This window comes from Salvelinus alpinus, chromosome 5, assembly GCF_045679555.1.
Source record: "Salvelinus alpinus chromosome 5, SLU_Salpinus.1, whole genome shotgun sequence".
In the NCBI taxonomy this organism is placed as follows: Eukaryota; Metazoa; Chordata; class Actinopteri; order Salmoniformes; family Salmonidae; genus Salvelinus; species Salvelinus alpinus.
Window position 1 is genome coordinate 25425085 of NC_092090.1, and position 24422 is coordinate 25449506.

Sequence of the window (24422 nt, forward strand, 5' to 3'; positions counted from 1 at the left end):
CAGGCAGCAGAGGCCACTCTGAACACAACACAGGCTGGATCAATAAATTAGCCATAACACTCGTGATGAACTCCTCCACAACCGGATGCTATTGGCCTTAGAGGTCTTTATAAGCCATAAACACATTGGCCTGTGGCTTTGAGAGGCTCTTATTATCGCCTATAGTTGTAATGTGGCACTATCAGGTTTAGTATGTAAAATACAGAACAATGCATGAACCAGCGGTCAGCACCATGTGGGAAATGACATGGATGCCAATCAAACTGACAGACTGTAGCCTATAATCGTAACAGAATGTGTATTAACGCTTACAATCATATTGCCATTAATGCCGTAGAACAGACCCACATACAAATGCTGTCATGCATCCCACCATCACATAGATTCATATTAAACTTCTGCTGCTAAAGTGATGTTTTTATTTTTATTTGACCTTTATTTAACCAGGTAGGCCAGTTGAGAACAAGTTCTAATTTGCAACTGCGACCTGGCCAAGATAAAGCAAAGCAGTGTGACACAGACAACAACACAGAGTTACACATGGAGTAAACAATAAACAAGCCAATAACACAATAAACAAGTCAATGACACAGTAGAAAAAATAAAGTCTATATACAGTGTGTGCAAAAGGCATGAGGTAGGCAATAAATAGGCCATAGGAGCGAATAATTACAATTTACCAGTTTAACACTGGAGGGATAAATGAGCAGATGATGATGTGCAAGTAGAGATACTGGTGTGCAAAAGAGCAGAAAAGTAAATAAAATAAAAACAATATGGGGATGAGGTAGGTAGATTGGGTGGGCTATTTACAGATGGACTATGTACAGCTGCAGCGATCGGTTAGCTGCTCAGATAGTTGATGTTTAAAGTTGGTGAGGGAAATAAAAGTCTCCAACTTCAGCGATTTTTGCAATTCGTTCCAGTCACTGTCAGCAGAGAACTGGAAGGAAAGGCGGCCAAACAAGGTGTTGGGATTGGGGATGATCAGTGAGATATACCTGCTGGAACGTGTGCTACGGGTGGGTGTTGTTATCGTGACCAGTGAACTGAGATAAGGCGGATCTTTACCTAGCATAGACTTATAGATTTAACAATGTATTCATTGTTCATATAAATACTGGATTCACGACTCCATTCACAGGAAAATAAGGCAGCTATACTGGTTAGCGTCAAACAGCAGTTTCATAAAGGACTTGATTGTTATTCTAAATACTGTCACTTCATGCCAGTCATCTCAGTGCTGGGAATTGGACAAACAGGCCCATTGAAACAGTAAGAATATTTGTCAATCACTGCTGCTGTGACAGAATATAGCTCAAACTGCTAATAATGTAATGGTTGAATACACACGTTTAAAAAGGTCAGAGCAGTTTCTAATACAAGGAGGAAAAGGCTTTTGATTGATGTTTTGTGAATGTCAGATGTGTGTAAGCATGAAAATGATAGAAGTTAATGCTGGTGATAACTGACCTGCATTGCATACTAAGCATCAATAAGAACAGTAAAATAGTTCTTATGGAGGAATATTTTACAAATGGTCAAGTGGAAAATGAACCAGGGTTGCATTCAGTAAGACAAAACGGTGGGCAACAGCTGAATTCAACAGAAACGGTACTTTACGACCAGTTGAAAATCATTGTGGTTATAATGCTGTACGAGTTGTGATTTCAGATGGTCACACCCATATTGATCAGGCCACACATATCAAATCTGAGCAAACATACCTCAGACTGTTGATGAACGGTACGCAATGTTTTAGGGAAACGTGTCGTTCAGTACAAACCGCCACACAACCTAGCAAACGTTGATGCGACCTGAACGCCCATGTGTATTAAAATACTTCATTGCTTTTCTATGACAGCGTGGAAGATGACTCCTCTGGGAAAAGCCATGCAGCCCCTCCATCGGCTTCAACAACTAGACCAGGGCCCAGTTTCCCAAAAGCATATTAAGGCTAAGTTAATCATTAGAACCACTGAGCTCAATGGTTCTAACGATGAACTTAGCCTTACGATGCTTTTGGGAAACCGAGCCCAGAGCTGTTAAATTCCGGTCCTGGAGAGCCCTAACGCTACTGCTTTTAGTTTCTACCTGGCAGTTAATAGTTTCTACCTGGCAGTTAATTGCACTTTCCTGGTGTCCTCAGTCTTATTAGAAGATGAGCATGAAAGCCATAAGTGTTTTGGCCCTACAGGATTGGCATTGACCAGCCCTGAACTAGATGAAGAGAAGGGAAGGTGCCAACCCCATGTAGAGTGACATTACCTTACCCTGGCCGATCAATAGGATCAATGACTCATTTCAGACATAACAAACCAATCCCAGTATGGTAGGTGTCCCAACAGAGCTAGCGGTCAGTCTTCTCAGACATTATGTACCCAGAACATCCTCACTAGAAGGCCATGTCTTTTACTGGCACGCCAAGGACTAAACCAGGGAGTCTTCTGAACCATGTACTTTTTGTCCATAAAACTGCCCCAAAAAACCTAGCTTGCTCAGCAAACATTTCAAACATCCCCGTTTTTCTGCCACTCATAACAGTGTCAACCTTCTGCTTCCCAGCTGAAACCAACAAGTCTACCTCTAGCCGTACTCCAAGATTCTTATAGGCTAAATGACAAGTTTCCCCATCTTTACTAGTGGTCATTTACAAACAGCAATAAAATAAGAATGTAACAACACTGCACATGCAGTCATTTGAATAATCATTCACCACATGAAAAAAATAACATTATTTTGTAGTATTCTCAAAAGGATCGAATTGTAGTTATAACAAGCAATGGTGGGCTATACTGTGCAAAACGAATGGTCAATTGATGATATTCTGCATTTAATAGGATACATGATCACAGTGGTACGTCAATGCAAGTCAAGGGGTGTGGCACTACCATGCGCTGCAAGAAGGCACACAGCATCTTTAAATCACAAAGTAAATAGAGTAATTCGTGGAAATTCCACAGCCAACAATTATCCGGACCGTTGCACATTCCTGGATACAATGTTGCCGTTCTTATGAAGAGCGACACATTGATATATTGTAGCGACCAGCACCCACGCCGGTGCAAAGCTCACCGACGTGGAGAACTGCTGCTGAAATACTGGACGAGTGTGGTTGGATTTAAAAATCATTCGCGTGCTTATTCGGCCAGATTCACTATGCAATGAGTGCCTCTGAAATGGGGAAACACAGCTTGGCACACTGTGTTGTTTCATATAAAACACATCAAGTATAGATTCTTCAATGGCGTATCATGTATAAACGGAGATAATGCAAAGTTTTAAAAGGTGTATCTAGTCGTGGTACTCACTGATGGTAGCCGCTATCAGGTTATAATATGGCGGCTTCAAATCGCACCCCTCCATGCAGTTACAATTTAATTGCAATAACCCCTACGCATGCACAGCCTATATTTCTAACAATAATGTAGGCTATTTGTTACATTGGATATACTCAGTAATGTTGATTAAGTTTACAAACGTGGTGTTATTATAAAGGGCTCAATTCGACACTCATTTCACAAACAGAGCGACCCCAAAACACATGGACTTCGACTCCTGTTTCTCTTCTTACCAAATGCAATTTATGTGGTCATTTAGCCGAAAGGGTACATTTGGGTCTAAACTACTTAATTTAACGTTGCAGTATGAAAATGTAATGACGTTAATGTGAAATTCCTCAACAGCCAACATCCTCTGCAGCCTAATCTCACACCATGAAATGTGATTTTGACCATAAATTCCCGAAAAGTAGGGGGCACGCTCACGAATTGAAATAAGAAACTGTATGTACAACAGTTCCGAGTTTACATCCCAGTAAAAACTATGCAGTAAGGATAACTCTGAAACAAGACATACAATCCCATTCATTCGATAGTCAAGCAAGGTTTCTACATCGCCTTGCTCGCTGTTCCGCAACGCACTCCCATCAAATCCCTAATTAAATCAAGCATGGACAGAGAGAATGTCTCATTTCGACGTCTATTCAAGAAACGGACTGGACATACATAATAAGCCGGCAGAAAATGCTATCCTACCTGCTAATGTTCTACTGTTTCATTGCCTGCAGTCAGCCCTTCGGATGCACATATAACCAGAAGTCCTGCTCTATTGAGTAAAAACCCCTCCTCGCTGAGGAAATCTCAAAGTGGCCAAATAGTGAACAGTAGTGGTGGTTGGTGTTGAAGGGAGTGGAGGTAGCGGGGTGTAGGGAGAGCGCTGGGAGAGCGGAAACACGTCATAAAAGAGGGACCCTAAGGGGCTTTGTAGTCACTTCTGCATTGTAGACTATTATGTCCGTAGCTGTGTTCCATCTACTGTAGTAAAATGCGCTTTGAAGTCCATTAGAGGATAGGGTCTGAGAGAGACGTCGCCATGGTACCACAAGCAGGGGCATAATAGTGAAACATAATAGAAGTAGATCAGGGCCCAGTTTACGATAGATGGAATTTAGGCTTACGAGTGTTTTAACCATGCATCTTTCCTACAACGGCCCGAAGATGTAACATGCGTTTCCCAAAACACCACACAGACTTACCACATCATTGCGCACATGTTAGGCTACACGTCATGAAATATATTGAGACAAATTACAGACAGTAGCCTACAAGTAGCAAAATATAACTCAATTGATTGAACTTGAAATGTACAGCACTAGTCAAAAGTTTGGATACACTTACTCATTCAAGGGTTTTTCTTCTACATTGTAGAATAACAGTGAAGACATCAAAACTATGATATAACACATATGGAATCATGTAGTAAAAAAAAGTTCTAAACAAATATATTTTAGATTCTTCAAAGAAGCCACCCTTTGCATTGATGACAACTTTGCACACTCTTTGCATTCTCTCAACCAGCTTTATGAGGTAGTCACCTGGAATGCATTTCAACTAACAGGTGTCCCTTGTTAAAAGTTAATGTGTGGAATTTATTTTTATTTGAAGCATCATTTTATACGTCGCTTGTTTGTATCAATTGCAAAGACATTGGCAAGTTTGTATTTGTAGTCAACTTTGTTCTAAAGTTATCAGCAGAGAGATAGGGATGAACCATGTGATTCTATGTTTAGTGGAGATATTCTGTGTATAAAGTGACGCAGTAGGCCAAAAAAGCATCTAACGACGCACTTAGCCCCCCCAGTCTACTATAGAGGAGGAACGCTGTGGAGCCAAACTTGGCCCTTGTTTTCAGGGCAGCGTGTAGTAAAGAACTTGGCACTCGTTGTCAGGGCAGAGGAATTTGAAATTAAGACAAACCCGTAAGGTGGTGTTAACCCACAGAGTGAGCTGCAGACAGAAGTATAAGCACAACAACATTCCAGGGATTCTGATGTGAACACCCTGGAACACCTACACTCAGTTCAGACCGCCTGCTGCTAATCTTTACCCTTAGTTCTCATGTTAGGCTTTGCTTTGTCCAAATGTTTTATTTTATTTACTATACTAAATGATCTTTCAGTATATGGAAGTGCATTGATAAGCACATTGTAATTACTAATGGAGTACAAGACTGCTCCTAATATAGTAATAAAATAACATATGCTGAACAAAAATATACATGCAACATGCAACAATTTCAATGATTTTACTGAGTTACAGTTGAAATAAAGTCAATTTAAATAAATAAATTAGGCCATAATCTATGTATTTCACATGACTGGGCAGGGGCGCATAGGCCCAACCACCCACTGGGGAGCCAGGACCAGCCAATCAGAATGATTTTTTCTCCACAAAAGGCCTTTATACAGACAGAAATACTCCTGTTTCACCAGCTGTCCGGGTGGCTGGTCTCAGACGATCCCGCAGATGAAGCTGGATGTGGAGGTCCTGGGCTGGCGTGATTACATGTGGTCTGCGGTTGTGAGGCCGGTTGGACGTACAGCCAAATTCTCTAAAATGACGTTGGAGGCGGCTTATGGTAAAGAAATTAACATTCAACTTTCTGTCAATAGCTCTGGTGGACATTCCTGCAGTCAGCATGCCAATTGCATGCTCCCTCAACACTTCTGGCATTGTGTTGTGTGAAAAAACAGCACATTTTAGAGTGGCCTTTTACTGTCCCCAGCAAACAAATTTGTGCACAAAATCTGAGAGAAATACGCTTTTTGTGTATATGGAACATTTAATTTCAGATCATGAAACATGGGACAAACACTTTACATGTTGCATTCATATTTTTGTTCAGTGTAATAATACTGTAAGAACTCCTAAAAAGCTCAAGTCTCAGTCTGGATGTGTACAGCACAAGGATGTCTACAGGTATATGTTTATGGTACAGCAACCTAGTGATGTTATATTTGGTGCAATTAAAGCAAACTCAATAAGTGAGAAAATATAGAGGCATATTTAGAAACCAGATTTCACAAAGATTTATTTTCACTCCGACACATTTTCAGGTACAAACATCTTGCTTCCTCTAAAACAAGTAACCGCAGGCATCAATGGGATAGACTTCAAGGCTAGGGCCTGAATTCAACTTGACTGTAGATTAATGGAAATTTCTACATATGGAGGTTTTAATGCCGTGCTTCTGTATTACACACAAAAAAGCAGAAACAGAGTGAAGACCACTTTCCAAAACGTAATATGCTAATGTGGGTCTACCTGTGGTTAGTGAGAAGAGATTAGCACCATTGTCTCAGTGGCACCCTACCAGATACATGAAGGGTTATATGACTTACTCTTTCTTTTAAGGAAATTCTTTTCATTTCTGGAAGGAAAAGTAAAATCAGTATTCCATACTTGTTCTAAATGTTTTTTAGATTCTTTAACCTATGTTTTACCAAAACAAGTTAGTATGGCTGAGTTAAATTCCATGAACGAAGGGAGAAATTAAAGCAAACTTCATGTGGATGAACATTAAAATAAGGCTATATTCGGCCATAGCCCTTCTCTGGTTATTGTATGACTGCTGTATGACAGGTCAAATAAAGTAAATACTGCCACCCCGTGGTTACCCGTGAGATGTGCAAACATGTGCCGCACACCTGCTGCTTGTAAGAGGGCATGATTTTTGTACATTACCAAAGACACTTCCTCTTTGGAATGACATGCGGTAACCATCTGGGTTAAAAAGAGAAGTCAGATCATAGTTCCAGTCTCAAACATGATATGGCATCTAAAAAGGTCAAATTCAAAAACGACCATGCCTGTGTTGGAGACAAAGGATTCAGTCTCACACAGCTGGTTTGGGCTATCATGGATACAATCGTTTTACTGAACAAATTAATCAAGCAAGTTAGTTCTGCTGTTGTAATATCCTTATTTGTGGCAGACCCACTAGTAGAGCAACCCCTCTTCCTCCTCCTCTTCGGCTGCTTTGGGCTCAGGCTTCCTGATGGAGGACTCCATCCCAGGCAGACTTGTTCTCCTCCGGGCAGCCGTCTCAATCTTCTGCACCAGCTCCACGTCCCAGGGGTGGGTGACGAAGCTGAGCACCTCCCCATCCTCCACACTCCCTGCCCGGCCCACCCGCCCCGCCCGGTGGATGTAGTCCGTGTGGGATTCTGGGAAGTCGTAGTTGACCACCAGACAGACCCTCTGGGTGTCCAGTCCTCGGGAAGCGATGTCGGTACAGATCAGCACGTCCACCTATAGGGACAGAATGTGAAACGTAGCCTATAACGTGTCTGTTATTAATTACATGTTAGCTATGTGTTTTGTTATGATCTGTGGTCAATGTGTTATTTTTACTGGGTATCTTTTTAAAGTGTGACATGGAGCTTGTCATAGAATATGGACATAGATATTGTCACATGGAGTTTGATAAGGAATTTGAAACTGCATAAGCAGACAAAGTATTTTCTCATCTCATATCACCTGTCCCTTCTGGAAGGAGTGGAAGATTCCAGCCCGGAGGGAGGCAGGCATCTCCCCCTGCAGTCGGACGTGTCTCAGCCCCATGTCCTCCAGGGAGTAGCCCAGCCAGTTGACTGTAGAAGCCCGGTTACAGAACACCAACACCCCAGCCTTGTCCTGCTCTGCTGCCTTCAGGGCCTGGTGGAGCTCCAGAAGCTTGTCAGCTCCCCTCATCTTAACATTTAATAATATATATTTCTTATATATAGTATACTATAAATTATATTCTATCGTTTATACTTTAATAAATGAATACTATAAATTACTATATAATTTATAGTATACTAATGTAATTCATAGTATTCTGTCAAACTATTTTCTTTTTAAAGTTAAATCGCAGGATTTGCTATGATGAATAGCGATTGATCGCAAATTAAGAATTTGCTCAATTTGAGCTGTAATAGATTTTTTGACAAAAAGCATTATGGAATATTGACGTCTTGATTTTGTCCATAGTAACGGTAAGCAAAATCTGATAAATTGATTAACTCTTTCTTTAACCTCAATGACAACTTGATTTGACATCACATTGTTGTTTTTAGCTGTAGAGATTATGTATTTTTAATGCCTTCAGACAATGTGAATAATCACGATTAAAAAAAGTGTGCACTAAAATTACAAAAAGTTAACTCCAGTTAACTGATTAACTTTGACAGCTCTACTATAAATACCTAAGTACTAGTACATGGTTTTTATACATAGCTTTTTATATAGGTCCCATAGACACTTTAAAATATTGAAGAACACCAAAGAAACAAAACACTAATACCAAACCAATGAAAACAAGAAAAAGAAGTGGGGAATACCTTCAGGAAGGTCTGTTTTACATGTGGCATGAGGAAGTGAAGATTCTTGCTCTTGATGGTCACCATGCTGCCCAGGTCCGTCACCTATAAGAACAAGTCAGTCTCATTTTAATGTGCATTTTCCATGGGTCTCAACATATTTTACATAATGCAGCAGGAATATGCACTACTTTTGACCAGAGTCCTATGTGTTAGTGCACTATAGTATAGGGAGTAGGGTGTATAGGGAGTTTGGGACGCAGCCAATGTAGGAAAACGTTATGATAATGACCTGACTGAGAACCTCTCCGACCCCACCGGGGAACGTGGCCCCCACCACCACCAGCTGGGCCTTGCGGGTGGGGCCGGGGCCCCGGGTCTCTGAGGGGTCACAGGCCACGCGGGTATGGGCCAGGATGCTCTCCAGCATGCCAGAGAAGCTGGGATCAAACATGGTGTCTGCCTCGTCCACCACCATGAACCTCAGCTCCCCCAGGTCTAGGTAGCGTCTCCGCAGGGCCTTGACGAGGGCACCAGGTGTGGCCACCAACACATCCGGGGGACCCTTGGTGAAGGCCAGCTTGATGTTGCCCACACCTCTCCCACCTCCCACTGTCTTCACCATCAGCCTGAATGGGCCACACAGGCTCCTGGCCACAGCTGAGACCTGGTCAGCAAGTTCTCTAGAGGGGACAATGATAACAGAGCGAATCCTGGGTGTGGTCTCTATAGACTCGGAATCTGCTGCTTTCTCAGCCTGTAGTTTGTGAATGACAGGCAACAGGTAGCTCAGGGTTTTGCCGCTACCCGTCTCAGCTGCGCACAGGATGTTGTAGCCTTTCAGGAGCTTGGGGATGGTTTGTAGTTGAACGGTTGTAGGGCGAGTTATGTTGTCCTTGCCCAAAGCCTCCACTAAGTCTGGGCAGAGGTGAAGGTTGTGAAATGTAATAGGTTTACTCTTCTCTTTGAGTTTGTCACCCTCCTCATCCTGGATTTCAGTGACAAAGGGTGGAGTGCGCTGAGTGTTGTTAACTGTGAAGTAGTCACCAAATGATTTGTTTTGTTTCCATCCTTTGGAGGAGAGATGGGGCTGCTCAAATTTCCCAAGTGTGTAGCCTGCGGACTGATTCAGTTCTGGGTTCTTGCTTTTGATTAGGAGCTTGCCAGCCTTGATGATGTTGACTTTGTTCTTGCCTCTCACCTGCTTCACATTTTCTACCTGCTCCTGCATGTGTCTGGGAATACGAATGACCACAGGCTGTGCTGTGGTTGACATGGGATGGACACCACAGGCTGAACTGATTGTACCATGAATACATGCTAGTGCTCTGAAATGACCCGAGGACGAGTAGTTGTGTTTTGATATCAACGTAAACAACACTGAGTAGCCGACCTTCACAGACTGCATTCTGATGGTAAGTTAGATAGCTTACTAGCTAGCTAACGTTAGGTAGGAGGAATCAGCTGGTGCACGTCTTCACAAATAGACAATACCGTTTCTGTTGTATTTCATTATAGTGTATAATTTATCAAATGCTTCCGAGAACAAGATACATTTGATTATATACGTTTTTACAGGACTGTATTTTTCGTTCAATTTCAAACATTTAATTGTACATGCGTCGGTGGCGAATAATGATGACGTCGATCTGTCGCAAGAGATGACGCCTTCCTTATTGAATAGAACGGGTAGCCCAGATAGAAATCTAATATATATAATGGACATTTCAACAACAACAAAAATGCTCTCCAGTTGTTGTTTTTATGACATTTTCCTGTTTAGAAAGTATGTTAGATGTAATATACATTATGGAACGTTTTTAATAGTACGTGTCGGCTACCTGTGTAGTATTCGAATGGAACAGGGTAACATTTGTGGGCCACCTTCCATCCACAGTGGAATCAGTCTTATATTTCTGTGTTGTGTTAATGTATTATTGTACTTGAGTACAACTTGAGTTTGGCTGTGTGGATTGGAGACAGCCAGCCAAGTCATTATTGTGTTTCAATACTGGGTTAATTGTTAAATTAAATTATGCATGTATCTGTCTTAAGACCATTTTGATATTGATCCTTACTAGTATTGTTAAACTTTGCTGTGTATGTATGTGTGGTAGACTAGTTTGATGTGCTTCTATGATACATGTTACATGCTACATACATGTCTATGATACATGTACTAAATCATTATTGTAGACTATTGTACTGAAGAGCCACTGACAACCTGTGGACCTTTTTTGACATTCTAAATCCCCAGCCCATACCTGTTTGAACTATTTTATAATAATTTATATTAAAATCGATATTTTGCGATAACCTCATGGTGTCTTCCAGGACCAGTGCCCATTCAGGTCTTCTTTGACACTGCTGACCTAAAATAACAGACTTCATCAAATAAAATAGACTTGTACATTTATACACACACACAAACAAAAAAAAAGTCATACATTTATTGAACTTCTCTCCACCCTAGATCAAAGCCAATGTGATGGTACAACCCACATGATGAGCTCATAGCTCTATTCACCCTGGACCTGATGATGAGGATTGCCTCTGATGATCTCTGTGGTTCAGTAATTACTGATCTGTCACCAGTATTGATCCCTCACCAGGCACAGTTCCCATGCTCTGAATGAACCGGTTGTCTGATTGATTTTCTGAAGCGTCAGAACATCACACATACGCTGCCAGTAATAGGGTGTCTGACTGTGTCACGTGTTGACTGTTGTTTCAAGCATTGGGCAACACCCTGACATTGCTATCCAGAACAGTACTGGTGGCAAAAAGAGGAAAAATAGAAGAGCTTTGACAGTATTAGAGAGAACTACGGGAAAGAAGTGAGCAGTGAGGAGAGGCGAATAATGCTGGGTCTTGATTGATTTTGTTGTTGTTCTTTCAGTAAACAGTGGAGGGCAGCCTACATCAATGATGAAAACCAGTAAGTCAAACCTGTAAGCCACAAAACCTGTCTTATGCTCCACTCGATGACTATCCTGTGTATGCATTTTACACTCTTCTTCATAATTTTTGTGCCAATTTCTCAGCCAATTTTTCCAGTACACTTTTGCATTTTTTCATAGTTAAATAAAGGTTCAATTTAAAAAAAAATATGAATAGGCTACATGGTGTCTACATGTAGCTATTTTCACTATTTTCAGGTGTTCAGTCAAAATGCTTTTCACTGCATTTTATAGCTGCAATATTGATATTATGGGAAAATGATTGGATTTATATAGGACAAGGGTGTTATGTGGCCAAAATAGAGAAATAACATAATTTACTAACCTTGAAGTTCCCTGATGTTATTTCACAAAAGTTATTTTGAAAGTTCAGTTTTAATAAACCATATTCAAAAAATATTCTAATAAGATTTAAAAAGTGAATAACAGATTTAGCTCTTACCTGCCTCACAACCTGTCCAACACTGTAAACACTGACTCAGTAGGATTTGTGTGCATTCTCTTTTGTATAGTAGGTTATTATTTGTTTTATTGACATCTGTATGAGTACAATGCAGAATGCATGGTATGTAATGTATATGATCGTCATGACCCCAAGGCATTATAACACTACTGCTGTAAGAGCATGTCTCCAGACCCACTACTGGTTGCTGCTTAATTCAGGTTACCTGTGTGCCTCTTATCTTCTCAGATGACCTTTAAAGGGAGAAGATAAAGAACACAGTGTACACAAATTGTGTGGGAGGGTGTGGATGTGGTTAACGATATTAAGTTCTCGTAAAGAAAGTTGTGAGGGAAAAAATAAACCCTCTACCCCCTCACTTGTCCTGTGTGTGAGAGAGGTATGTGACGCTCTCTTTCAAGGATTGAGGCGTGTGCTTCTGCAGAGCATAGTACACAGACTGCACAACTTCAATGCATCACCTTGACTGACATGAGCCATAATATGGGTTAAATATTGACTGTTATTATTATATTGCACAAGAATCTGTCTGAATTCCTCACTTGATGAGGAATGAGGCCTATTTCTAACTTTCTAAATATGGAGAAGACAGGATTATTTCAGATGTATTTTAACTGAATTCTAAAGGATTTTCTTTAGGCCTACTTGTTTGTATTAAAATACAGAACCACAAGAAAGCAAATGGCAGGAATGTATCTATTTCATATTGGTACATAACTGAACTGAGTATAACAGTGATTAGTTTGTTGCCTAATGTACCAAAAGAGAGGGTTATGCTTCAACACTGAATTGTCTTTTGAATTAAACTGTAATTTCTAAATTAACTCAACCATGCACTGTCAAAGTAACATACCTTTAGCAGTTTTATCAGTATGATCTCAAACTAGTATATTTTGTAATCGATTTCACTTTCGCCAGCTGATGGCATACAGTGAATGTCAATGCGGTTTACATGTAGTGAGTGCTTTTGCTTGGAAATTTAGACCACAGGAAATGTGATATTTTTTCCGCATTGCTTTTGTGAACTTCAGCGTCTGTACGCCCACATGTGTCAAACAAAAACATTCTCTTGTTTTTTTCTTATCTTCGCTGTATCAGTTATCTTTCACGAATATTCGATAAGAGGATTCTGTTTATGCAAGTGTTCTGTCTCAATGCACCTCAGACAGCTGCAGAAAAATTCAGGTAGGCATAGTAACAAGGACAGAGATCATTAGAACGGCACTGTAACTTGTTGGTGACTGAGGGATCTAGAGTTCAAGTGTGCATCGTGTTATTACGGCCCAATCAGTGATGGACTGTCGCCACGAAAATATAGTTACAATATACTGTAGTTAAGAGAGAAGGGTTGAAGGTTGGCTATAATTTGGTTGAATCTACTGATGCACAGAATGGTTGGCAGTGATACAATTAAAGTGATTGTGAAATCTGCTCAACACGAAAGGGTCAAAAGTTTTACTTGATCTACCCAGGCCAGAAAAACTATCTGTGTGGTCTATAGGACAGGGTTCCGCGACTGGCGGCCCATTTTTATAAATGTTGGACATAAAAGACTAAAAACACTAGCAAATCAGCTCCACGTGATTTTGATTTTGGAAATCTGTTTCAAAGTATTCCCAAGCATAATAGAGATATACTGTATATGTGATCATATAAAAATGTAAGCAAGGTTTGAAATGTTTTAGTCAAATGGTATATCTGTTTGGGCTTCTTGCGGTCAATTTGCAGTCTACAAATGATTTGTAATTATGTTCCGGCCCCCTGACCATCTGCTCAAGAAAAAATCGTCCCGCGGCTGAATCTAGTTGATGATCCCTGCTTTAGGGTATAGGATATACTGAACTAATCACATAAGCAATGCATTCCAGGAAAGTGTGATGGCCTACTTAGTATAAGGACAGATTTACAGTCTAATGCATATGTCACAGACTTTATCATCGACATGCAGAACTATTGCATAGACCTTGGGGCAGGCCGTCTGTTGAATTCCTATAGCCCAAAAGGCAACGTGAACACAGAACATTTAGTTAATTGGAGTCAGCATGGTCCGTTTAAACTGTAATTGTGTCTGGCACGGATGTAGGCCAATAGTATATGAGAGCCTGCATACATTCAAAATAGGGATTGAGACATTATAAATGAAAAGTCAAAAGGAAAATTACATACAATGTGTGATGATCTCAGATAAAGTGTAATTTCATTCTGATTAAAACAGCGCTGTACATCTGGATAACTTTATTATACGCTATAATAAGGTCCATGTTGAGGCAATGAGCTTCAACATGATATTTAACTACATATCCCAGGAGCTCTTGCCAGCCTTATCCGTGTTTGTGCGTGTGTGAGATAAATGTTTAATGTTAATTTTTGATTGTTTATTTAACTTTTGTTTATTATATATTTCACTTGCTTTGGCAATGTAAACATACTGTATGTTTCCCATGCCAATAAAGCCCTCTGAATTGAATTGAGAGACAGAGTGCGTGCGCTCTGTTGTGTACCCGGGTTTGCTGACGTCACTACTGGAACTGCCCTGTCACGCGCAGTTAGTAAAAGTTGGGATAGAAGGCGCTCCAGTGAGAGGAGTCAGTTTCACCGACAACCTTGTCTGTCTTGTTGACACCAAACAGCGATAAATCAATTTAACGTTCGCAAGGACAATAGAGTAGACTCGCTTTAGGACAATCAAAAGTTTAACCAGCATTTTATTACCAAACGTCGCCGGGAGGAAGAATACTTTTTGGATTTCTAATCAAGGAAGAAAAGCTAGTTCACGCCGATCGCGGGTCGATTGCTCGCTACAATTTTGATTTACTAAATTAAACAAGTTTTGTTGTTTCAGTTAACGTTAGTTCTGTAAATGTTGTGACATTTAAAATAGTATTTTGCATTAGTCGTCGTTCGTGTGACGGGTGAACCCGAGCTGTCAACCCCGATGACTACTGCAAATTGCACTGGTAATGAGGAGCTGGACTTCAGGCTGATCTTCGGAGAGGACGGCCAACAGCAGTCGCTAGGCCCCGCAGGTTAGAACTTTATCTTTGCCGCGAATACCCAGTAAACTTCTCTTGACGTAGAAGAGTGCACAGATGCGATTACATTGCAAACAACAAGAACATTGCAGAAGGGGCATTGGTTGCAACAGATTAGCTAAATTGAACAAGCTAGGGAATGTTTTGGCAGCAGAAAGTAGAATAAGTAGGCTAAACATCAACATTAGTCTTTTCTATTTTTGTATGTGCAGTTACACACGGACTTTTCCACAGTTAAAATATGGGGTTTTAGGAATATGAGCCTAAACAGCAAACAAGCGCGCGACAGCAGCTGTCAAATAGCGGTGTCCTCATGCTAACTAGCTAATTCCCACCAAAAGTTGCAAAACTGTACTAAATAATCTATAAATAATATATTTAAATACTGCAGCACATGCTGAAATGTGTATGTGGCTCCTAGCATAAATAATAATGCTAGAAATGTATTTCAAAAGACTAGCTTGGCAGCTGAGTAGGTAAGATAGCTAACTCACGAGAGGACACAGCTGTCAGTTATTCAGAAACCTATAGCTTAACAAGAATGCAGTATGCCTTGCCTATCAGCTCTACTTGTTTCAAACATTCGCTCCAATCAATCCATTTTATTATCGATTATGCTTCAGAAAACGAATTGAATAGGTTTGAAACCGCAATGCCATGAACTTGGCAGCATGCATGCATTCACAACTCTTCCATTTGTAATCTAACTTGTTCGTAACGTTAGTGGTCATGCAATCGATGTTGTTGATCATAATACTGAATAGAACTTAAAAAGTACAACAATTAGACATAAATAGCAATATAGTGAATGTAATAACATAGTTATTAGTATTACAAGCAAGCAAATATTCTCTATTTTTCTGCTTAGTTATTCTAAATGACCTCAGAAATTAAGAGGTTATTACATCAAGTAATATGACTCCCTTTAACTATTAATTTGTCATGCAGATAAATGTGTAAGGTGTATGTTTAAATTAGAGTATTTGGTACGTTGACTATGCAGTTTGACAAAACACCATTACAACAATAAACAACACAATAAATTAAACTGAATTAATAAACTGAAACGACATATTTCCCAGTATACAAGACACCTCACAACCTAGTTTAAACAGTTTTTTTTTTGCATAATTTCTTTGGCCAATAAGTCCAAACGCATCCAATAACCGTATGTCACCCTGCTGCCATTTCAATCATCTCTGCAGTTTGTGCCCAGTTTGCCGGCCACAGTGGCCCAATACAGGATTTGACTCTCACAGATAGAGGTGTGTGTGTGTGAGAAGGTGGGGGTTCATATCAGATCTGTGTGACCAGGTGTGCAGAGAAAGAACCAGATCTGTGGAAGTCTGGTGATGCATCATGCCACAATATTCTATTTGTGTTTGGTTTGTGTATTTTGGATGGTTGTTTTGGAAACAAGACTAGACAAGGGGCTTAACTATTCTGAGACAAGAGAAGACAAGCAAGCTGCCATTCATTCATTCATAACCACAGATCTAGGAGTTCCCTGCTATTTCAAAAGCATCTGTCTTTCACGTAGCTAGAATGCATGCTTGGATTCTGTGGAACTAAAAGAAGCACAACTGTTTTAATTCAAACCCTAAATTCAGTGTAGGGCGACTGCAACTTACATTTTATCTTGAAAGCTTGATTACCGGTTTTGATTAAATAAGGCCAATATCTGCAGAGTTAGACAGAGTTAAGCCTAGCTCGGCCCTTTTCATGAAGCTCTGGCAAAACGATGAATCCAAGGCTTGGCTAGTCCTTTCTCCTCCGCAATCAATTTTTCCCTAGATTATAAAGAAGTCTAATTTGGAGACGAGGAGGGAAAAGTGACAAAAGTGCTTTTGGAATAAGTCAAGGAATCAAAACGCCACTGTGCAAGTGGTTTTAATCTGGTTGGACTGTGTGCCTTGGCCCATATGGCTAGTGCCTGTTCACATTAATAACTGGAGTGTAACGCAGAGACACAGAACCAGAGTAACGGTGAGTTGAACGGTATGGCTCCAAGTTGAATTGCTCTTTCTCCTTCCTCCTCAGCCCTAGCCTCACTCACACAAGTCAGGGTTCGCTAGAACAACCTGGAACACTGCTAGCATTTTTCAGTCTGACCTACTCTACCGCAGTAGGACTTACCTCTGTGTATAAACGTGTGATTAAGAAGACTGCACTGTGCCAAGCTTGGCCTCTTTCTCTCACTCACTTACTCATTCACTTACTCATTCACTCACTCACTCACTCACTCACTCACTCACTCACTCACTCACTCACTCACTCACTCCTTCCTTCCTCTTCAGCCCTAGCCTCTCTCTCCCTCTCTTTCCTTCCTCCTCAGCCCTAGCCTCTCTCTACCTATCTTTCCTTCCTCCTCAGCCCTAGCCTCTCTCTACCTATCTTTCCTTCCTCCTCAGCCCTAGCCTCTCTCTACCTATCTTTCCTTCCTCCTCAGCCCTAGCCTCTCTCTCTCCTTCCTCCTCAGCCCTAGTCTCTCTCTCTCTCTCCTTCCTCCTCAGCCCTAGTCTCTCTCTCTCTCCTTCCTCCTCAGCCCTAGTCTCTCTCTCTCTCTCCTTCCTCCTCAGCCCTAGTCTCTCTCTCTCTTTCTCTCCCTCTCTTTCTCTCTTTCTCTCTCCTTCCTCCTCAGCCCTAGCCTCTCTCTCTCTCTCCTTCCTCCTCACCCCTAGCCTCTCTCTGTCTTTCTCTCTCGCTCTCTCTCTCCTTCCTTTTCAGCCCTAGCTTCTCTCTCTTTCTCCTTCCTCCTCAGCCCTAGCCTTTCTCTCTCTCGCTCTCTCTCTCTCTCCCTCTTTCTCTCTCGCTCTCTCTCGCTCTCTCTCTCTCCTTCCTCTTCAGCCCTAGCCTCTCTCTCTTTCTCCTTCCTCCTCAGCCCTAGCCTTTCTCTCTCTCGCTCTCTCTCTCTCCCTCTTTCTCTCTCTCTCTCCTTCCTCCTCAGCCCTAGCCTCACTCACACAAGTCAGGGCTCTCTAGAACAACCTGGAGCACCTCTATTTCCTTCATTTGTATTTATTTAGTTTCTTGAACTGTGCTGTTATGACTGTTCATCACAGAGGATCGTAATGTTAACAGCAATTATGTGGTTATTAATAAAGTAACTATGAACCCAGAGAAATAGCCCAGCAGATTTCCATCCTCTCAAATAGAACAGTACCTTAGTTACAGGTAGTGACAGACATGTTATTCTCAGTCACACTCTGAATCCCGTCAGTAAGGTATGTAGTACCCAGCTGTTTGTTTACATAGCCTAATTGAATAGTGAAGGGTTAGTGTAAGAACCATTGAGAAAAAACACATGAGCCTATGTAGTCTAGACCCACCCCATTTCTTAACTTTTCAGTCTGACCTACTCTACCGCAGTAGGTCTTACCACTGTGTATAAACGTGTGATTAAGAAGACTGCACTATGCCAAGCTTGGACATTCTCTTCAAAGGCTTTATTTGCATCGGAAACGTGTTTACATTGCCAAAGCACGTGAAATAAACAAACCTGAGAAGACACAAAACAACATCAACAAAAAACTATTCGAATTTAACAGTAAATATTGCATTCAAAAAGGTTTAAAAAGATAACATTTGTTTTATTATCAGCTATGTACCGTGTTTTAGCAATGTGCCAATAGTTGTAGTACGAATAGTAGGGAAAGATAAATAAAGAGATAAATATTAGTGTTATATCCACTGGCTGTCCTTTGATCAATGGCAATGGGCTACGCATCTTGCTGATGAGATTGCAAACTGAGGTATTTTGTCTAACAGATATGGGAGTTTATCAATGTTTGATTTGTTTTGAAATTCTTTGTCAGTGTGATCTGAGGGAAATATGTATCTCTAATGTGGTCATACATTTATCAGGAGGTTAGGAAGTGCAGCTCAGTTTCTACCTCATTTTGTGGGCAGTGTGCACATAGCCTGTCTTCTCTTGAGAGCCAGGTCTGCTTATGGCAGCCTCTCTCAATAGCAAGGCTATGCTCACTGAGTCTGTACATAGTCAAGGATGTTCTTAATTTGGGGTCAGTCAAAGTCAGTCTGTATAGGGCCAGATAGTATTCCAATTTGCTCTGTTTTTTGGTTAAGTCTTTCCAGTGTGTCAAATGGTTATCTTTTTGCTTTCTCATAATTTTGTTGGGTCTAATTATGTTGCTGTCCTAGAGAAAAGACCCCTCAGCCAGCAGACTCCACAGAGCCCCAGAACCAGCTGGCTGAGGGGACTCTTCTCTAGGTTAATCTCTCTGTAGGTGAGGGCTTTGTCTTTCTCTCTCTCTCTCTCGATTTGTTGTTCAGGAAATGCAGTTCCCTTTGAAGTGATGCATTCCAGTGAGTGCTGTAGTAAAAGGCATTAGCCTAACTCAGTCAATGCTGAAGGGTTTTCCCCCACTACTGTAGGCCTACAACGGTGTTGAATGGAAGAGGGAAAAACATGGACTAATAAGTCCTTCAAATGGAATAACAATTTGACAGAATGTTCAACTCTACTGCCAGGATTAGGCCTAGGATGTAGTCTAAAGTAGCCTGTCATTTTGACAAGGTTATTCATTTAAAGGGAAAGGGTGTATTCACTTCTCACTGAAACTCCAGAGTAGTTGGGATAAACTATAGATATACTGTAATATGGTCCTTTTTTCCCTTGTGATATTTAAGAAACAAACTGTAACTCTTTTTCTACCCCTACATGGTAGCTCGTGTGCTATTGAGCGAGGCTGTGTACAGTGAAAAGTGAAGATGTAACACCAAACCTTTTAGGAGCCTTTTGACCCTGTCTGCCTTCTCATCCTTCCCAACTGTCATGGCCGTATGACACAAAAGGTGTCATAGAGAAGGTGGCTGGAGGTAAGTAAGTAAGGGCCCCGTTGAGTGGCAGTCTAGAGGTGGTGGGAGTGGGGCCCTATTGAGTGGCAGTCTAGAGGTGGTGGGAGTGGGGCCCTATTTAGTGGCAGTCTAGAGGTGGTGGGAGTCTAGAGGTGGTGGGAGTGGGGCCCTATTGAGTGGCAGTCTAGAGGTGGTAATAGTGGGTTGAACAGTAAGAGAGTGGTAGAGGTGTCAGTGAGGGGGAAAGTGTCTCTCTGAGTTGTAGAGGAGTAGAGCCTAGTATATACAGTAAAGGTGTCTGGCACAGTGCCCAGACATGCCATGTGGGCTTTAGATGGCAGTGCAATGACAGAGGAGGAGTGGGCAGCTCCTCCCCCCTGTTAAGGGGAACAGGGAAAGGTTCTGTCTCGCTCTCTTTCTCTTACCCTTTTTTGTCTTCTTTCTTTCTCTTTCTTCTGGTCCTTTTTCTCTCACATCCGGTGGCCTGTCTGGCAGCTCTGGGTCTGTCATCATCGTACCACCTCAGAGCTGTGCAAGCCTCAACAAGGACCATGCATGCTTCCTCTCTTTTTTCTTTTCTCTTCTTCTCCTCCCTCCCTCCTCACCCACAAAGGATATGGGAGACCACCAGTTGTTTCCATCTAAGAAAGAGCCTGATCCAGACTAATGAAATCTCCAGATGCTGGCAATCTTGGCGTAAACTAACTGTAATCAGGTTTGATTTGGCTTTGGCGTAAAATAGTATATCGGTTGACATGTTGGTATGTTGTAGAGTGGAATTTGTACCGAGTTTGATGTTGTAATGTAGTAGTACTGCGTCATAGCTGAAACCCAGTGAAGAAATCAACTAAGTGACAGTCTGTAAATTTTTTGGAGGAGATCTGTTGCTCTTGACTTGTAGTTTGTTCTTGTGCTTGCCCCAGCTTCATCTGTCTGGACTTGACTCCTGGCTCTGTCTGTCTCAGTCGTGGGAAAGACTGAAATTACATCGCTCTCATGGTGGACTATTTTGGGCTCTCAGAGAGAGTGATAGGGGGCAGCAGGCGGCAGGTTTCAGACAGCTCTGTTAGATCAGGAGTCCCCCAGCAGCAGGCAGGTCTGAAGCTGTCCAGTCCACAGAGCAACACCGCTTCACCGTTACCGTTTAACGGGAGCTAGGAGCAGAATAATGTTGTGTGCCACGTCAACAGGTGAGTGACTGTATGTCCGACTCCCAGACTCTGGCCAGCTGTGTGTGTTGTGGGGGTGTAACCGGCACAGATGAGGGACTGGGTCTGTGTTGCAGGACCCTTATCAAGTGTGTCTGGCAGACTAACAATGTATCAAGTTATAAATTACAAAGCATTATTTCTCTAATTTGTGGAGTTTTCCTTTGTGAAAAATGAGTCACATTCAGGCCTATAACCATGGTTAAACTGAGTGGTGAAGACTTAAAGCTGCAATCTGTAACTTTTTGGGCGACCCGACCCAATTCGCATAGAAATATGTGTTTTTGAGCTGTAGTTCTCATTGACAGCAAGTCTAAGAAGCGGTAGATCTGTTCTATGTGCACTATTTTTATGCTTCTCCTTCTTAAGTTTCTTTTTTGTGTATTTCACTTTCAGTTTTGTACACCAACTTCAAACAGCTGAAAATATAATATTTTTGGTTATGGAAAATATATTTCACAGAGATTTAGATGGTACAATGATTCTCTACACTATACTTGCTTGTTTTGTCTCATAAACTGAAATTAGGTGAACTATTAGAACTTTAGCAACCAGGAAATGGCAGAGCAATTTCTGCATAGTGCACCTTTAAACATACTATGACCACTAACACTACAGTCTCAGCTGTTGTGTATTGTACTCTATGCAGGACTCCACATGTTTAGAGTACATTAGGTATTTGGGGCATACTGTAGCCTGTCTCTGTTCAGTGGAGCACACAGCTTAGAGTGAGAGGGTTTAACAGTTTGGTTGCCAGCAGTGAACCCTGGTTGGATTCGTTAACACTGAGGATATGTGGGCTAGTTGGCCAGGTGGGTGCCCCAACCCCCTAACCCTCCAGAGTGGACAGTGTGGAGCTGAGCTGAGGGGGTCTGGCCTGGAGGAGCCCTGGTCTGGAGTGATGAGAGAGACGTTTGTTTCCCAGGGCGAGGCACGAGCAGCTTTGTGTGGCATCTGTCTACTTAAAATTTTAACATGCAGGCCTCCCGGGTGGCGCAGTGGTCTAGGGCACTGCATCGCAGTGCTAGCTGCGCCACCAGAGTCTCTGGGTTCGCGCCCAGGCTCTGTCGCAACCGGCCGCGACCGGGAGGTCCGTGGGGCGACGCACAATTGGGTTGGCGTTGTCCGGGTTAGGGAGGGTTTGGCCGGTAGGGATATCCTTGTCTCATCGCGCTCCAGCGACTCCTGTGGCGGGCCGGGCACAGTGCGCGCTAACCAAGGGGGCCAGGTGCACGGTGTTTCCTCCGACACATTGGTGCGGCTGACTTCCGGGTTGGAGGCGCGCTGTGTTAAGAAGCAGTGCGGCTTGGTTGGGTTGTGCTTCGGAGGACGCATGGCTTTCGACCTTCGTCTCTCCCGAGCCCGTACGGGAGTTGTAGCGATGAGACAAGATAGTAATTACTAGCGATTGGATACCACGAAAATTGGGGAGAAAAGGGGATAAAAAAAAATTAAAAATCTAAAAAATCTAAAAATAAATTATAATCAAAAATCAAAAATTTAACATGCGGGGGAAGAAGAGAAAGTTATTGAACTCTTGCATTTACTTTTCCCCCTCCCTGTTCCTCTTTGAAGAGGCGGGGCATAGCTGTATTGCACTGGTCTCAGTAAGAGCTGCTGCTGCTGAATCCCAGTTTATTCTAGGCTGTGCCTGTAAGCCCTGTTTTAGTCAGTGGCGATTCTGCCCCATCTGTTTTGAGCCCCACCTTTCTAGCAAAAAAACCCTACTTTTTGGGGAGGATGCCTGTTTTGTATGTTATTGTGACATTAATATGTGTCACATATCAGTTTACAAACAATGTAAAACAATATATAAAAATAAATTGAGTTAATAAAGCCGCATTCAAACTTGGTCTCGTTTTTGCTTTCTTGAGTAAGGCAGCTCCAAAATACAGGTGTTTCAGCCTAGCTCAGTGCTTTCTTTGGTGGTGGGGCAGCCAGCGGAACATATACGGAGCGTAGGGGTTGGTAATGTTCTCTAGTTGCGCCGTGATTGGCTCAGTGTTCTGTCACTCATGGGGACACTACATCACCGCCAAATCTAAGGGTAGAGCTTGAAAATTCAAGCCCTTTGGGTGCTGCCATAGAGTTACATTAGAGTGCATATCCAAGAAGGCTCAAGGTCATTTGCCACAGATAAAATGATGTCAAGTCACGTTATATCTACAACAGCTTTGATTGGACTGTCAACATCATACTTTGAAAATCTTAGCTAGCAAGCTAGCAGACATCATCATGAATCAAGTCAACAATCTACTGGCAAATCCTTTTTAATCCTTGTCATATGAAGATAAATAATGAAGAGAAATTATAGTTCAAATGTATCTGTGCTCATCGGCCATTGGACATAAACATTACACGGCAAGTTGGAAATCGCAAATTCAACAATGAGTGTTTTGGAAGGAATTAGTGCCTAACTACAAGCATTGCAAAGCAACCACTAGCCTGCTCTTCAGTGGAGTGGGTGTGTGGTCTGGGTTTAAGGGTCTCTTTTTCCAAGATTAAAAGGATAAATATTCAACCATTGGCTATGGTGTCAATCCAGCATGACTTCTGTCGCGCTCAAAACAACTGGGAAATCTGTTTTCAGTGAGTTCAAGACAACTAGGAACTCTGGGGGAAAAAACGAGGTCCAACTGGGAAAATAGGTTTTGAACCGTCATCCAACTCGGAATTGAATGTCCCGAACTCGGGCCTCTTTCTAGAGCTCTGACCTGAAGATCACTGATGTCATCATGATTTGACCTTGTTTTTTTCAGAGTTCCCATAAATCCAGAGAATGCCAGACTTTGATGACAAAGTTTGATGACAATTTTCCCACGAAGGACCGCCGAAGTTAACTAAAAAAATGTTATGAAAGTTTTGTTTTTCACAAAATGTGGGAAAGTTTGAGCTTGTGAACAATTTATGACCTTTCAACTTATTTCGATATGGTTTGATGTCGGTAGCCTGTTGGTGAGTAACACTTTGTGATTGGTTGGGGAAAACCATGCTATTTAGGCCTACATTTCAGTGGAGGTAATTTGCGTAACATGATGATGCAAGCCTTCTACAACTGTCTGTGTAGTGTCTAGTGGAGAGGGGGCCTTTGGTAATTAAATTAAAATAGCCTTGACGAAGCTAATGTGAAACATAAATGTCAGTTTGTCTATCTACCCTCTGGAATTTAACATGGCCTTGTGAGTATGCAGAGAAAGATCTCGGTGAGTGTGCAAGGGTTCCCATCCACTTCACAAGCCCCCAGACAGAGGCAGCACGGCCATATCTCCACCCAGGGACACTGCACTTCCTTCTTAC

The 24422-nt window shown here is 41.9% G+C and overlaps 3 protein-coding genes across 5 annotated transcripts in view; 1 reads left to right on the top strand and 2 right to left on the bottom strand.

The window, feature by feature from the left end:
- LOC139575815 (talin-2-like) overlaps positions 1 to 4189 on the bottom strand; it is a 130882-nt gene extending 126693 nt beyond the window's left edge. The window contains exon 1 of the mRNA XM_071401144.1: positions 4038 to 4189. The gene's annotated coding sequence lies outside the window, so the exon portion shown is untranslated. The remainder of the gene's footprint in view (positions 1 to 4037) is intronic.
- A 2157-nt stretch (positions 4190 to 6346) lies between these two features.
- Positions 6347 to 10298, bottom strand: LOC139575800 (probable ATP-dependent RNA helicase DDX28). Its single transcript, XM_071401113.1, has 4 exons — positions 8937 to 10298; positions 8666 to 8749; positions 7821 to 8033; positions 6347 to 7592 (listed from the first exon to the last, which is right to left on the bottom strand). Exons 1-4 carry the CDS (start codon positions 10050 to 10052, stop codon positions 7281 to 7283), a joined length of 1725 nt encoding a protein of 574 aa, XP_071257214.1. The 5' UTR covers positions 10053 to 10298; the 3' UTR covers positions 6347 to 7280.
- A 4340-nt stretch (positions 10299 to 14638) lies between these two features.
- Positions 14639 to 24422, top strand: part of LOC139575801 (nuclear factor of activated T-cells, cytoplasmic 3-like) — an 88765-nt gene continuing 78981 nt past the window's right edge. For 2 of the 3 annotated variants that reach the window (XM_071401115.1, XM_071401116.1), the window contains exon 1: positions 14639 to 15093. In XM_071401115.1, the coding sequence (XP_071257216.1) occupies positions 15003 to 15093 (91 nt within the window). In that variant the 5' untranslated portion in view covers positions 14639 to 15002. Of the gene's footprint in view, positions 15094 to 20087; positions 21108 to 24422 lie in introns of those variants that run through there. The other variant, XM_071401117.1, reaches the window with a different exon arrangement.